The 16,399-nt window shown below is 52.4% G+C and overlaps 1 protein-coding gene across 3 annotated transcripts in view; it reads right to left on the bottom strand.

Annotated features, from left to right (window-relative positions):
• Positions 1-16,399, bottom strand: part of HASPIN (histone H3 associated protein kinase) — a 126,882-nt gene that overhangs the window by 82,742 nt on the left and 27,741 nt on the right. For all 3 annotated transcript variants that reach the window (XR_013216632.1, XR_013216631.1, XM_077267715.1), the window contains exons 2-4: positions 14,998-15,193; positions 2,316-2,453; positions 1,806-1,929 (exon numbers count right to left, since the gene is read on the bottom strand). Coding sequence is in view for 1 of the 3 variants with exons in the window: in XM_077267715.1 (XP_077123830.1) it covers positions 1,806-1,929; positions 2,316-2,453; positions 14,998-15,191 (456 nt within the window). In the remaining 2 variants the exon portion in view is untranslated. The remainder of the gene's footprint in view (positions 1-1,805; positions 1,930-2,315; positions 2,454-14,997; positions 15,194-16,399) is intronic.

Below are 16,399 nucleotides of genomic sequence, written 5' to 3' on the forward strand. Positions count from 1 at the left end.
CACACGCTTCCCCTGTGCCCCCCAGTCGTTCCTCCTCCTCAGCCACACGCTTCCCCTGTGCCCTCCAGTCGTTCCTCCTCCTCAGCCACACGCTTCCCCTGTGCCCTCCAGTCGTTCCTCCTCCGCCACACGCTTCCCCTGTGCCCTCCAGTCGTTCCTCCTCCGCCACACGCTTCCCCTGTGCCCTCCAGTCGTTCCTCCTCCGCCACACGCTTCCCCTGTGCCCTCCAGTCGTTCCTCCTCCGCCACACGCTTCCCCTGTGCCCTCCAGTCGTTCCTCCTCCTCCTCAGCCACACGCTTCCCCTGTGCCCTCGTCATTCCTCCTCCTCAGCCACACACTTTTCCTGTGCCCTCCAGTCGTTCCTCTTCCTCAGCCACACGCTTCCCCTGTGCCCTCCAGTCGTTCCTCCTCCTCAGCCACACGCTTCCCCTGTGCCCTCCAGTCGTTCCTCCTCCTCAGCCACACGCTTCCCCTGTGCCCTCCAGTCGTTCCTCCTCCTCAGCCACACGCTTCCCTTGTGCCCTCCAGTCGTTCCTCCTCCTCAGCCACAAGCTTCCCCTGTGCCCTCCAGTCGTTCCTCCTCCTCAGCCACACGCTTCCCCTGTGCCCCCCAGTCGTTCCTCCTCCTCAGCCACACGCTTCCCCTGTGCCCTCCAGTCGTTCCTCCTCCTCAGCCACACGCTTCCCCTGTGCCCTCCAGTCGTTCCTCCTCCGCCACACGCTTCCCCTGTGCCCTCCAGTCGTTCCTCCTCCGCCACACGCTTCCCCTGTGCCCTCCAGTCGTTCCTCCTCCGCCACACGCTTCCCCTGTGCCCTCCAGTCGTTCCTCCTCCGCCACACGCTTCCCCTGTGCCCTCCAGTCGTTCCTCCTCCTCCTCAGCCACACGCTTCCCCTGTGCCCTCGTCATTCCTCCTCCTCAGCCACACACTTTTCCTGTGCCCTCCAGTCGTTCCTCTTCCTCAGCCACACGCTTCCCCTGTGCCCTCCAGTCGTTCCTCCTCCTCAGCCACACGCTTCCCCTGTGCCCTCCAGTCGTTCCTCCTCCTCAGCCACACGCTTCCCCTGTGCCCTCCAGTCGTTCCTCCTCCTCAGCCACACGCTTCCCTTGTGCCCTCCAGTCGTTCCTCCTCCTCAGCCACAAGCTTCCCCTGTGCCCTCCAGTCGTTCCTCCTCCTCAGCCACACGCTTCCCCTGTGCCCTCCAGTCGTTCCTCCTCCTCAGCCACACGCTTCCCCTGTGCCCTCCAGTCGTTCCTCCTCCTCAGCCACACGCTTCCCCTGTGCCCTCCAGTCGTTCCTCCTCCTCAGCCACACGCTTCCCTTGTGCCCTCCAGTCGTTCCTCCTCCTCAGCCACAAGCTTCCCCTGTGCCCTCCAGTCGTTCCTCCTCCTCAGCCACACGCTTCCCCTGTGCCCTCCAGTCGTTCCTCCTCCTCAGCCACACGCTTCCCCTGTGCCCTCCAGTCGTTCCTCCTCCTCAGCCACACGCTTCCCCTGTGCCCTCCAGTCGTTCCTCCTCCGCCACACGCTTCCCCTGTGCCCTCCAGTCGTTCCTCCTCCGCCACACGCTTCCCCTGTGCCCTCCAGTCGTTCCTCCTCCTCAGCCACACGCTTCCCCTGTGCGCTCCAGTCATTCCTCCTCCTCCTCAGCCACACACTTCCCCTGTGCACCGGCTCTTTCCTCCTCCTCAGCCATGAGTTCCCTGTGCCCCGGCACTATCCTCCTCCTCAGCCATGCGTGCCCCGGCTCTATCCTCCTCCTCAGCCATATGCTTCCTCGTACATGGACACAGCCAAGTCTTACCATTCCCCTTCTGGGTTTACAGCTCTGAGGCTTCATGACCACCACAGCTCCCGGACGTTTAGGGCGAAAGGTTACAAACTTCCTCAATGGAGTTGCCAAGATGCCAGGGGAGGATCGGTGCTGCCTAAAACATTAATGTAAAAACATGTAAATCTGAAGTCAACAATTGAGGGTCGACCACTGTGGAGCGTAACCCAGCAATCACCTGACCTGGGGGAGGTCGGCCCACAAGGGGCGCCGTCTAAGTATTCGGCATCTACATACAGAGAGCACACACAACCATGCCGCCCTCCGTGAAAGGGTCATCACTGCAGCGTGCCGTCATCTCCGGTCATTGGGCGGTACAGTAGCTTGATTGGCAGTGGGCAGAGCACGGTCTCCCGTGGTGCAGTGGGCGATACGACAGGTCGCCACAACCAGCAGACAATGCAGTGGGGATTGTCCACTCAAGGGCGTCTCTGATGACCGCTGACAGGCCACTGGCCGCCTGTGTCCTGCACAAGTCCTCACCTGTCATCATTCTCCTTCTCATCAACATTAGACCGGGTGCTGGAGCTTGGCGTCTTCTGATGCGGCCGAGATCTCTTCTTCCTGCAGATCCGTCTCTGAGGTTTCAAATTTACTCTAATACTGGCGACACTCAATTTCCTACAAGACAGAGGAGCAAGCATGAGCCCGGCCCATGAGAAACTACCCTCTGTAGGCATGAGCACTGCGAGAGATGGCGTCAGCCGTCCTCCAAGGGTGTGCGCGATAGAGAGTGGGCTCCATCCCTCCCTTACCCCCAGAGGTGTGCGCGATAGAGAGTGCTGACGTTCACCCCCCGGACGGTGAAATGTGTAATATAAGGGCCGACGTTCACCCCCTGGACGGTGACATGTGTAATATAAGTGCTGACGTGCGTTCCCCGAATGGTGACATGTGTAATATAAGTGCCGACGTTCACCCCCCGGATGGTGACATGTCTAATATAAGTGCTGACGTTCACCCCCTGGACGGTGACATGCGTAATATAAGGGCCGACGTTCACCCCCTGGACGGTGAAATGTGTAATATAAGGGCCGACGTTCACCCCCTGGACGGTGACATGTGTAATATAAGTGCTGACGTTCGTCCCCCGGATGGTGACATGTGTAATATAAGTGCTGACGTTCACATGTGTAATATAAGTGCTGACGTTCACCCCCTGGACGGTGACATGTGTAATATAAGTGCTGACGTGCATCCCCCAGATGGTGACATGTGTAGTGCTGATGTTCACCCCCCCCGGACGGTGACGTGTAATATAAGTGCTGACGTTCACCCCCCGGACGGTGACATGTATAATATAAGTGCTGACGTGCGTCCCCCGGATGGTGACATGTGTAGTGCTGACGTGCGTCCCCCGAATGGTGACATGTGTAGTGCTGACGTTCACCCCCCCGGATGGTGACATGTGTAATATAAGTGCTGACGTTCACCCCCCGGACGGTGACATGTGTAGTGCTGACGTTCACCCCCCGGACGGTGACGTGTAATATAAGTGCTGACGTTCACCCCCCGGATGGTGACATGTGTAATATAAGTGCTGACGTTCGTCCCCCGGATGGTGACATGTGTAATATAAGTGCTGACGTTCACCCCCCCGGACGGTGACATGTGTAATATAAGTGCTGACGTTCATCCCCCGGACGGTGACATGTGTAGTGCTGACGTTCATCCCCCGGATGGTGACATGTATAATATAAGTGCTGACGTTCACCCCCCGGACGGTGACATGTGTAATATAAGTGCTGACGTTCACCCCCCGGACGGTGACATGTGTAGTGCTGACATTCATCCCCCGGATGGTGACATGTGTAATATAAGTGCTGACGTTCATCCCCCGGATGGTGACATGTGTAGTGCTGACGTGCGTCCCCCGGATGGTGACATGTGTAATATAAGTGCTGACGTTCATCCCCCGGAGGGTGACATGTGTAGTGCTGACGTTCAGCCCCCGGATGGTGACATGTGTAATATAAGTGCTGACGTTCAGTGTTGTGATTTTGCTTTTTGCTCCCTCTAGTGGTCATTAGTGATTTGACTCTGGAGCGTCTGTCTTTTCCTATATCCTCACCTGGGCCGTTAGTTCAGGGGCGTTGCTATATAAGCTCCCTGGACCTTCAGTTCAATGCCTGGCATCGTTGAAATCAGAGCTAATCTGTTGTGCTCTTGTCCTCTGATCCTGGTTCCTGTTTTTCAAGCTAAGTCTGCTTCTTTGCTTTTGTTTTGTTTGGTATTTTTGTCCAGCTTGTTCCTATCTGTATCCTGACCTTTGCTGGAAGCTCTAGGGGGCTAGTGTTCTCCCCCCGGACCGTTAGACGGTTCGGGGGTTCTTGAATCTCCAGCGTGGATTTTTATAGGGTTTTTGTTGACCAGATAAGTTATCTTGCTATATTCTGCTATTAGTAAGCTGGCCTCTCTTTGCTGAACCTGGTTCATTTCTGTGTTTGTCATTTCCTCTTACCTCACCGTTATTATTTCTGGGGGGCTTGTATCTTGCTTTGGGGTCCCTTTCTCTGGAGGCAAGAGAGGTCTTGTTTTCTTCTCCTAGGGGTAGTTAGATTCTCCGGCTGGCGCGAGTCATCTAGCGATCACCGTAGGCATGATCCCCGGCTACTTCTAGTGTTGGCGTTAGGAGTAGCTATTTGGTCAACCCAGTTACCACAGCCCTATGAGCTGGATTTTTGTATCTTGCAGACTTACACGTTCCTCTGAGACCCTGTCCACTGGGGTCATAACAGTATGCCAGGCCAGTATTAAATGTTTAATGCATTGCAGAAGTGGGATTATAAGAAAGAAAATTTTGAGTTTTTTTTTTCCCTCTCATTTTTTTTTTTCTTTTCCCCTTTACCTCAGAGTGGCTATGCTTGCTGCAGACATGAATGTCCAGACCTTGATTACAAGTGTGGACCAGCTTGCCGCTCGTGTGTAGGGTATACAAGATTATGTTACCAGAAATCCTAGGTCTGAACCCAAGATTCCGATTCCTGAACTGTTTTCAGGAGACCGATTTAAGTTTAGGAATTTCAGGAATAATTGTAAATTATTTTTGTCCCTGAAACCTTGTTCGTCTGGAGACTCTGCTCAACAAGTAAAAATTGTTATTTCATTCTTACGGGGTGACCCTCAGGATTGGGCTTTTTCGTTGGCGCCAGGAGATCCGGCATTGGCTGATATTGATGCGTTTTTTCTGGCGCTCGGTTTACTTTATGAGGAACCCAATCTTGAGATTCAGGCAGAGAAAGCCTTGCTGGCTATGTCTCAGGGCCAGGACGAGGCTGAGGTGTATTGCCAAAAATTTCGGAAATGGTCCGTGCTGACACATTGGAACGAGTGTGCACTGGCCGCTAATTTTAGAAATGGCCTTTCTGAGGCCATTAAGAATGTTATGGTGGGTTTTCCCATTCCCACAGGTCTGAATGATACCATGTCCCTGGCTATTCAAATTGACCGGCGGTTGCGGGAGCGCAAAACCGCAAATTCCCTCATGTTGTTGTCTGAACAGACACCTGATGTGATGCAATGTGATAGAAAAACCGCAAATTCCCTCATGGTGTTGTCTGAACGGACACCTGATTTGATGCAATGTGATAGAATCCTGACTAGAAATGAGAGGAAAATTCATAGACGCCGGAATGGCTTGTGCTACTACTGTGGTGATTCTACACATGTTATCTCAGCATGCTCTAAACGTATATCTAAGGTTGTTAGTCCTGTCACCGTTGGTAATTTGCATCCTAAGTTTATTCTGTCTGTAACTTTGATTTGCTCACTGTCATCTTATCCTGTCATGGCGTTTGTAGATTCAGGTGCTGCCCTGAGTCTTATGGATCTCTCATTTGCTAAGCGCTGTGGTTTTATTCTTGAACCATTAGAAAATCCTATTCCTCTTAGGGGTATTGATTCTACGCCATTAGCAGAAAATAAACCGCAGTATTGGACACAGGTTACCATGTGCATGACTCCTGAACACCGCGAGGTGATACGTTTCCTGGTTTTACATAAAATGCATGATTTGGTTGTTTTGGGGCTGCCATGGTTACAGACCCATAATCCAGTCCTTGACTGGAAGGCTATGTCAGTGTCTAGTTGGGGCTGTCGTGGTATTCATGAGGATTCCCTGCCTGTGTCTATTGCTTCTTCTACGCCTTCGGAAGTTCCGGAGTATTTGTCTGATTATCAGGATGTCTTTAGCGAGTCCAGGTCCAGTGCATTGCCTCCTCATAGGGACTGTGACTGTGCAATAGATTTGATTCCAGGCAGTAAATTTCCTAAGGGAAGACTGTTTAATCTGTCGATACCTGAACATACCGCTATGCGTTCATATATCAAGGAGTCTCTGGAGAAAGGACACATCCGTCCGTCTTCTTCCCCTCTTGGTGCGGGATTCTTTTTTGTGGCTAAAAAGGACGGATCTTTGAGGCCTTGTATTGACTATCGGCTTTTAAATAAGATCACTGTCAAATTTCAGTATCCTTTGCCGCTGTTGTCTGACTTGTTTGCCCGGATTAAAGGTGCCAAGTGGTTTACCAAGATAGACCTTCGTGGTGCGTACAACCTTGTGCGCATTAAGCAAGGGGATGAATGGAAAACCGCATTCAATACGCCCGAAGGTCATTTTGAGTACTTGGTGATGCCTTTTGGGCTCTCTAATGCCCCTTCAGTTTTTCAGTCCTTTATGCATGACATTTTCTGGAACTATCTGGATAAATTTCTGATCGTTTATCTGGATGATATTCTGGTTTTTTCTGATAATTGGGACTCGCATGTGGAGCAGGTCAGGATGGTCTTTAAAATTTTGCGTGAAAATTCTTTGTTTGTCAAGGGCTCAAAGTGTCTTTTTGGTGTACAGAAGGTTCCCTTTTTGGGGTTCATTTTTTCCCCTTCTGCTGTGGAGATGGACCCAGTCAAGGTCCGAGCTATTCTTGATTGGACTCAGCCCTCGTCAGTTAAGTCTTCAGAAGTTCTTGGGTTTCGCTAACTTCTACCGTCGTTTTATCGCTAACTTTTCTAGCATTGTGAAACCTTTGACGGATATGACCAAGAAGGGCTCCGATGTGGTTAATTGGGCTCCTGCTGCCGTGGAGGCTTTCCAGGAGTTGAAACGTCGGTTTACTTCGGCGCCTGTTTTGTGCCAGCCTGATGTCTCGCTTCCCTTTCAAGTTGAGGTGGATGCTTCAGAGATTGGAGCAGGGGCCGTTTTGTCGCAGAGAGGCCCTGGTTGCTCTGTTATGAGACCTTGCGCCTTTTTCTCTAGGAAGTTTTCGCCTGCGGAGCGAAATTATGATGTGGGCAATCGGGAGTTGTTGGCCATGAAATGGGCATTTGAGGAGTGGCGTCATTGGCTCGAGGGTGCTAAGCATCGTGTGGTGGTCTTGACTGATCACAAAAATCTGATGTATCTCGAGTCTGCTAAACGCCTGAATCCTAGACAGGCCCGCTGGTCATTGTTTTTCTCCCGTTTTGACTTTGTTGTCTCATATTTACCAGGTTCGAAGAATGTGAAGGCCGATGCTCTTTCCAGGAGCTTTGTGCCTGATGCTCCTGGAGTCGCTGAACCTGTTGGTATTCTTAAGGATGGTATTATCTTGTCAGCTATTTCTCCTGATCTGCGACGTGTGTTGCAGAGATTTCAGGCTGATAGGCCTGATTCTTGTCCACCTGACAGACTGTTTGTGCCTGATAAGTGGACCAGCAGAGTCATTTCCGAGGTTCATTCCTCGGTGTTGGCAGGTCACCCAGGAATTTTTGGCACCAGAGATCTGGTGGCCAGATCCTTTTGGTGGCCTTCCTTGTCTAGGGATGTGCGGTCATTTATACAGTCCTGTGGGACTTGTGCTTGAGCTAAGCCTTGCTGTTCTCGTGCCAGCGGGTTGCTCTTGCCCTTGCCTGTCCCTAAGAGACCTTGGACACATATCTCCATGGATTTCATTTCTGATCTTCCGGTGTCTCAGGGCATGTCTGTTATCTGGGTGATATGTGATCGCTTCTCCAAGATGGTCCATTTGGTTCCTTTGCCTAAACTGCCTTCCTCTTCCGATCTGGTTCCTGTGTTTTTCCAGAACGTGGTTCGTTTGCACGGCATCCCTGAGAATATTGTGTCAGACAGAGGATCCCAGTTCGTTTCCAGATTCTGGCGATCCTTTTGTAGTAGGATGGGCATTGACTTGTCGTTTTCGTCTGCTTTCCATCCTCAGACTAATGGACAGACGGAGCGAACTAATCAGACTTTGGAGGCTTATTTGAGGTGTTTTGTCTCTGCTGATCAGGACGATTGGGTGACCTTCTTGCCGTTAGCTGAGTTTGCCCTTAATAATCGGGCTAGTTCCGCCACCTTGGTTTCGCCGTTTTTCTGCAACTCTGGTTTCCACCCTCGTTTTTCTTCGGGTCATGTGGAACCTTCTGACTGCCCTGGGGTGGATTCTGTGGTGGATAGGTTGCAGCGGATCTGGAATCTTGTGGTGGACAACTTGAAGTTGTCACAGGAGAGGGCTCAGCGCTTTGCCAACCGCCGCCGCGGTGTGGGTCCCCGACTACGTGTTGGGGATTTGGTGTGGCTTTCTTCCCGCTTTGTTCCTATGAAGGTTTCCTCTCCCAAATTTAAACCTCGTTTTATTGGTCCTTACAAGATATTGGAAATTCTTAATCCTGTATCCTTTCGCCTGGATCTACCTGTGTCGTTTGCTATCCACAACGTGTTTCATAGGTCCTTGTTGCGGCGGTACGTTGTGCCTGTGGTTCCTTCTGCTGAGCCTCCTGCTCCGGTGTTGGTTGAGGGCGAGTTGGAGTAGGTGGTGGAGAAGATCTTGGATTCTCGTCTCTCCAGGCGGAGGCTTCAGTACCTGGTCAAGTGGAAGGGCTATGGTCAGGAAGATAATTCCTGGGTGGTCGCCTCTGATGTTCATGCGGCCGATTTAGTTCGTGCTTTTAATGCCGCTCATCCTGATCGCCCTGGTGGTCGTGGTGAGGGTTCGGTGACCCCTCACTAAGGGGGGGGTACTGTTGTGATTTTGCTTTTTGCTCCCTCTAGTGGTCATTAGTGATTTGACTCTGGAGCGTCTGTCTTTTCCTATATCCTCACCTGGGCCGTTAGTTCAGGGGCGTTGCTATATAAGCTCCCTGGACCTTCAGTTCAATGCCTGGCATCGTTGAAATCAGAGCTAATCTGTTGTGCTCTTGTCCTCTGATCCTGGTTCCTGTTTTTCAAGCTAAGTCTGCTTCTTTGCTTTTTGCTTTTGTTTTGTTTGGTATTTTTGTCCAGCTTGTTCCTATCTGTATCCTGACCTTTGCTGGAAGCTCTAGGGGGCTGGTGTTCTCCCCCCGGACCGTTAGACGGTTCGGGGGTTCTTGAATCTCCAGCGTGGATTTTTATAGGGTTTTTGTTGACCAGATAAGTTATCTTGCTATATTCTGCTATTAGTAAGCTGGCCTCTCTTTGCTGAACCTGGTTCATTTCTGTGTTTGTCATTTCCTCTTACCTCACCGTTATTATTTGTGGGGGGCTTGTATCTTGCTTTGGGGTCCCTTTCTCTGGAGGCAAGAGAGGTCTTGTTTTCTTCTACTAGGGGTAGTTAGATTCTCCGGCTGGCGCGAGTCATCTAGCGATCACCGTAGGCATGATCCCCGGCTACTTCTAGTGTTGGCGTTAGGAGTAGCTATTTGGTCAACCCAGTTACCACAGCCCTATGAGCTGGATTTTTGTATCTTGCAGACTTACACGTTCCTCTGAGACCCTGTCCACTGGGGTCATAACAGTTCAGCCCCCGGAGGGTGACATGTGTAGTGCTGACGTTCAGCCCCCGGAGTGTGACATGTGTAATATAAGTGCTGACGTTCACCCCGCGGACGGTGACATGTGTAGTGCTGACGTTCAGCCCCCGGAGTGTGACATGTGTAATATAAGTGCTGACGTTCACCCCGCGGACGGTGACATGTGTAGTGCTGACGTTCAGCCCCCGGACAGTGACATGTGTAATATAAGTGCTGACGTGCGTCCCCCGGATGTTGACGTGTAATATAAGTGCTGACGTTCACCCCCCGGACGGTGACATGTGTAATATAAGTGCTGACGTTCAGCCCCCGGACGGTGACATGTGTAATATAAGTGCTGACGTTCAGCCCCCGGATGGTGACATGTGTAATATAAGTGCTGACGTTTGCCCCCCAGACGGTGACATGTGTAATATAAGTGCTGACGTGCGTCCCCCGGATGGTGACATGTGTAATGCTGACGTGCGTCCCCCGGATGGTGACATGTGTAGTGCTGACGTGCGTCCCCCGAATGGTGACATGTGTAGTGCTGACGTGCGTCCCCCGAATGGTGACATGTGTAGTGCTGACGTGCGTCCCCCGAATGGTGACATGTGTAGTGCTGACGTTCAGCCCCCGGAGGGTGACATGTGTAGTGCTGACGTTCAGCCCCCGGAGGGTGACATGTGTAGTGCTGACGTTCAGCCCCCGGAGGGTGACATGTGTAGTGCTGACGTGCGTCCCCCGGATGGTGACGTGTAATATAAGTGCCGACGTGCGTCCCCCGGATGGTGACGTGTAATATAAGTGCTGACGTTCACCCCCCGGATGGCGACGTGTAATATAAGTGCTGACGTTCACCCCCCGGATGGCGACGTGTAATATAAGTGCCGACGTGCGTCCCCCGGATGGTGACGTGTAATATAAGTGCTGACGTTCACCCCCCGGATGGCGACGTGTAATATAAGTGCTGACGTTCACCCCCCGGATGGCGACGTGTAATATAAGTGCTGACGTGCGTCCCCCGGATGGTGACGTGTAATATAAGTGCTGACGTTCACCCCCCGGATGGCGACGTGTAATATAAGTGCTGACGTTCACCCCCCGGATGGCGACGTGTAATATAAGTGCTGACGTTCACCCCCCGGATGGTGACATGCGTAGTGCTGACGTGCGTCCCCCGGATGGCGACGTGTAATATAAGTGCTGACGTTCACCCCCCGGATGGTGACATGCGTAGTGCTGACGTGCGTCCCCCGGATGGTGACGTGTAATATAAGTGCTGACGTTCACCCCCTGGACGGTGACATGTGTAATATAAGGGCTGACGTACGCCCTCCGGATGGTGACATGTGTAATATAAGTGCTGACGTGCGTCCCCCAGATGGTGACATGCGTAATTTAAGTGCTGACATGCGTCCCCCGGATGGTGACATGTGTAGTGCTGACGTGCGTCCCCCGGATGGTGACGTGTTATATAAGTGCCGACGTTCACCCCCCGGATGGCGACATGTGTAATATAAGTGCTGACGTTCGTCCCCCGGATGGTGACATGTGTAATATAAGTGCCGACGTTCACCCCCCGGACGGTGACATTTGTAGTGCTGACGTTCACCCCCCGGACAGTGACATTTGTAGTGCTGACGTTCACCCCCCGGACGGTGACGTGTAATATAAGTGCTGACGTTCAGCCCCCGGATGGTGACATGTGTAATATAAGTGCTGACGTTCAGCCCCCGGAAGCTGACATGTGTAGTGCTGACGTGCGTCCCCCGGATGGTGACATGTGTAATATAAGTGCTGACGTTCAACCCCCGGACGGTGACATGTGTAATATAAGTGCTGACGTGCGTCCCCTGGATGGTGAAATGTGTAATATAAGTGCTGACGTTCAGCCCCCGGATGGTGACATGTGTAATATAAGTGCTGACGTTCACCCCCCGGACGGTGACATGTGTAATATAAGTGCTGATGCTCACCCCCCGGACGGTGACATGTGTAATATAAGTGCTGACGTGCGTCCCCCGGACGGTGACATGTGTAATATAAGTGCTGACGTTCACCCCCCGGACGGTGACATGTGTAATATAAGTGCTGACGTTCACCCCCCGGATGGTGACATGTGTAGTGCTGACGTGCGTCCCCCGGATGGTGACATGTGTAATATAAGTGCTGACGTTCACCCCCGGACGGTGACGTGTAGTGCTGACGTTCACCCCCCGGATGGTGACAAGTGTAATATAAGTGCTGACGTGCGTCCCCCGGATGGTGACATGTGTAATATATGTGCCGACGTTCACCCCCCGGACGGTGACATGTGTAATATAAGTGCTGACGTTCAGCCCCCGGACGGTGACATGTGTAGTGCTGACGTTCAGCCCCCGGACGGTGACATGTGTAATATAAGTGCTGACGTTCACCCCCCGAACGGTGACATGTGTAATATAAGTGCTGACGTTCCCCTCCCCCCCGGATGGTGACATGTGTAATATAAGTGCTGACGTTCACCCCCGGACGGTGACGTGTAGTGCTGACGTTCACCCCCCGGATGGTGACATGTGTAATATAAGGGCTGACGTTCACCCCCTCGGATGGTGACATGTGTAGTGCTGACGTGCGTCCCCCGGATGGTGACATGTGTAGTGCTGACGTGCGTCCCCCGGATGGTGACATGTGTAATATATGTGCTGACGTGCGTCCCCCGGATGGTGACGTGTAATATATGTGCTGACGTGCGTCCCCCGGATGGTGACGTGTAATATATGTGCTGACGTGCGTCCCCCGGATGTTGACGTGTAATATAAGTGCTGACGTTCACCCCCCGGATGGTGACATGCGTAGTGCTGACGTTCGCCCCCCGGATGGTGACATGCGTAGTGCTGACGTTCGCCCCCCGGATGGTGACATGTGTAATATAAGTGCTGACGTTCACCCCCCGGACGGTGACATGTGTAATATAAGTGCTGACGTTCACCCCCCGGACGGTGACATGTGTAATATAAGTGCTGACGTTCACCCCCCGGATGGTGACATGTGTAATATAAGTGCTGACGTTCGCCCCCCAGACGGTGACATGTGTAATATAAGTGCTGACGTGCGTCCCCCGGATGGTGACATGTGTAGTGCTGACGTGCGTCCCCCGAATGGTGACATGTGTAGTGCTGACGTTCATCCCCCGGATGGTGACATGTGTAATATAAGTGCCGACGTTCACCCCCCGGATGGTGACATGTGTAATATAAGTGCTGATGTGCGTCCCCCGGATGGTGACATGTGTAGTGCTGACGTGCGTCCCCCGGATGGTGACATGTGTAATATAAGTGCTGACGTTCACCCCCCGGACGGTGACGTGTAGTGCTGACGTTCACCCCCCGGATGGTGACATGTGTAATATAAGGGCTGACGTTCACCCCCTCGGATGGTGACAAGTGTAATATAAGTGCTGACGTGCGTCCCCCGGATGGTGACATGTGTAGTGCTGACGTGCGTCCCCCGGATGGTGACATGTGTAATATATGTGCTGACGTGCATCCCCCGGATGGTGACATGTGTAGTGCTGACGTGCGTCCCCCGGATGGTGACGTGTAATATAAGTGCTGACGTTCACCCCCCGGATGGTGACATGCGTAGTGCTGACGTTCGCCCCCCAGACGGTGACATGTGTAATATAAGTGCTGACGTGCGTCCCCCGGATGGTGACATGTGTAATATATGTGGTGACGTGCGTCCCCCGGATGGTGACATGTGTAGTATAACTGCTGACGTTCACCCCCCGGATGGTGACATGTGTAGTGCTGACGTGCGTCCCCCGGATGGTGACGTGTAATATAAGTGCTGACGTTCACCCCCCGGATGGTGACATGTGTAATATAAGTGCTAACGTTCACCCCCCAGACGGTGACATGTGTAATATAAGTGCTGACGTTCAGCCCCCGGATGGTGACGTGTAATATAAGTGCTGACGTTCAGCCCCCGGATGGTGACGTGTAATATAAGTGCTGACGTTCAGCCCCCGGATGGTGACATGTGTAATATAAGTGCTGACGTTCACCCCCCAGACGGTGACATGTGTAATATAAGTGCTGACGTTCACCCCCCGGATGGTGACGTGTAATATAAGTGCTGACGTTCAGCCCCCGGATGGTGACATGTGTAATATAAGTGCTGACGTTCACCCCCCAGACGGTGACATGTGTAATATAAGTGCTGACGTTCACCCCCCGGATGGTGACATGTGTAATATAAGTGCTGACGTTCAGCCCCCGGACGGTGACATTTGTAGTGCTGACGTTCAGCCCCCGGATGGTGACATGTGTAATATAAGTGCCGACGTTCATCCTCCGGACGGTGACATGTGTAATATAAGTGCTGACGTTCACCCCCCGGATGGTGACGTGTAATATAAGTGCTGACGTTCACCCCCCGGATGGTGACATGTGTAATATAAGTGCTGACGTTCACCCCCCGGATGGTGACATGTGTAGTGCTGACGTTCACCCCCCGGACGGTGACATGTGTAATATAAGTGCTGACGTTCGTCCCCCGGATGGTGACATGTGTAGTGCTGGCGTGCGTCCCCCGGATGGTGACGTGTAATATAAGTGCCGACGTTCACCCCCCGGATGGTGACATGTGTAGTGCTGACGTTCACCCCCCGGACGGTGACGTGTAATATAAGTGCTGACGTTCGTCCCCCGGACGGTGACATGTGTAGTGCTGACGTTCACCCCCCAGACGGTGACATTTGTAGTGCTGACGTTCATCCTCCGGACGGTGACATGTGTAATATAAGTGCTGACGTTCAGCCCCCGGAGGGTGACATTTGTAGTGCTGACGTTCGCCCCCCGGACGGTGACATGTGTAATATAAGTGCTGACGTTCATCTACCGGATGGTGACATGTGTAATATAAGTGCTGACGTTCATCCTCCGGACGGTGACATGTGTAGTGCTGACGTTCGCCCCCCGGACGGTGACATGTGTAATATAAGTGCTGACGTTCATCCTCCGGACGGTGACATGTGTAGTGCTGACGTTCGCCCCCCGGATGGTGACATGTGTAATATAAGTGCTGACGTTCATCCTCCGGACGGTGACATGTGTAGTGCTGACGTTCACCCCCTGGACGGTGACGTATAATATAAGTGCCGACGTTCACCCCCTGGACGGTGACATGTGTAATATAAGTGCTGAAGTTCACCCCCCGGACGGTGACATGTGTAGTGCTGACGTGCGTCCCCAGGATGGTGACATGTGTAATATAAGGGCTGACGTGCGTCCCCAGGATGGTGACATGTGTAGTGCTGACGTGCGTCCCCAGGATGGTGACATATGTAATATAAGGGCTGACGTGCACCCTCCGGACAGTGACACCCGTAATACGAGTGCAGGGCCTGTTCGCGGCTGTGCTCGTTGCTCACCTCTTAGGTATAAAGTCGGGGTCATCAGAAGAGGTGGCCTCATGTGAAGATTCGAGGAGAGAGGAGGAGCTGGAGAAGAGATGATTCTGCTCTGCGGGGGAAAACCACTTCTGAGGCTCAACCCTCCTCACAGGCTGCAGGCGGGCGTACGTCCGTATAACACCGCTACGAGCGCCCCCACATCTTCCGGCCATATCTAATTCACGAGATCACAAGGGAAAACGGGTTCAGCACAAATCGGCAACAGAATGCAGAGTCCCGCGCCTCCCAATGTGATGTGCGCCCCTCTCCCTCACATACTAAATAGACAATGGTTCAAGGAAAGGAAGTAGCGGCACGTCAATCCACAATCTGTGAAAATTTACCTCATGCTTTATTCAAGATTCATTACAAACATGGAGTCCAAAAAATATAGCTAAAAACCTGACTTGTCATAGGACTAAAGGCGCTTGGATGCCAGAAACGCCTCAGGTTTTTATCTATATTTTTGGGACTCCATGTTTTTAATGAATCTTGAGTAAAGTATGAGGTAAATTTTCACAGACTGTGGACAGACGTGCCACTTCCTTCCTTTCCCTGAACCTTTGGCTGAGTTTCATCATAAGGACGGCACCTAACACAGATTTCAGCCTCCAATATCAGATGACATGGTGTGGTGAGCTTCAAAAAGCCTCCCCAAGTTACATATACAATGCTCAGTATAAATGAGTACACCCCCATCAATAACTCCTCCTAGTATTGTGTGTGACCTCCAGGTCAAGGATGGAACCGAGTCTTCTAGGCCAGGAAGCAACAAGGTGGTGACATATTACATCTGCCATCTTTCTTCATTCTCCAGAATGAGCTCCAGAGCCTGGGTGCCGGATGGAGAGTGGTGACAACTTGGCTACAGAATTCCCCATAGGGGTGTGGTTGTCGGAAGATACTTGGCCACTGAATCACTTCACTGTGACCTGTTCTCCACATATGCAGATGCGAGTTTTGTATCATTGTTATGTAGAAGTGCCGCCTACAGAGGGCCGGAGGTAGGGCGCATCTGTCAGTATAGAGAAGGACAGCTGTTACTCCATGATCCCCATCAAGGACATGTGCCCCCACATAAGGACATGTGCCCCCACATAAGGACATGTGCCCCCACATAAGGACATGTGCCCCCACATAAGGACATGTGCCCCCACATAAGGACATGTGCCCCCACATAAGGACATGTGCCCCCACATAAGGACATGTGCCCCCATCGGGTCTCGTGAGGGCAGCATGCGATCCTCTTTGTCCCACTCGACTTTGTGACACCATTGCTCTTGGTCTCATCACTCCAGAGTACTCCAGGGCCCTGACACATTGTAGGCAGCTTTTTTGGTCCTGAAGGAGCGGCTTCCTCCGTGGACTCACCCTCCCATTC

The sequence above is a fragment of the Ranitomeya variabilis genome, chromosome 6, assembly GCF_051348905.1.
Source record: "Ranitomeya variabilis isolate aRanVar5 chromosome 6, aRanVar5.hap1, whole genome shotgun sequence".
Taxonomy (NCBI): domain Eukaryota; kingdom Metazoa; phylum Chordata; class Amphibia; order Anura; family Dendrobatidae; genus Ranitomeya; species Ranitomeya variabilis.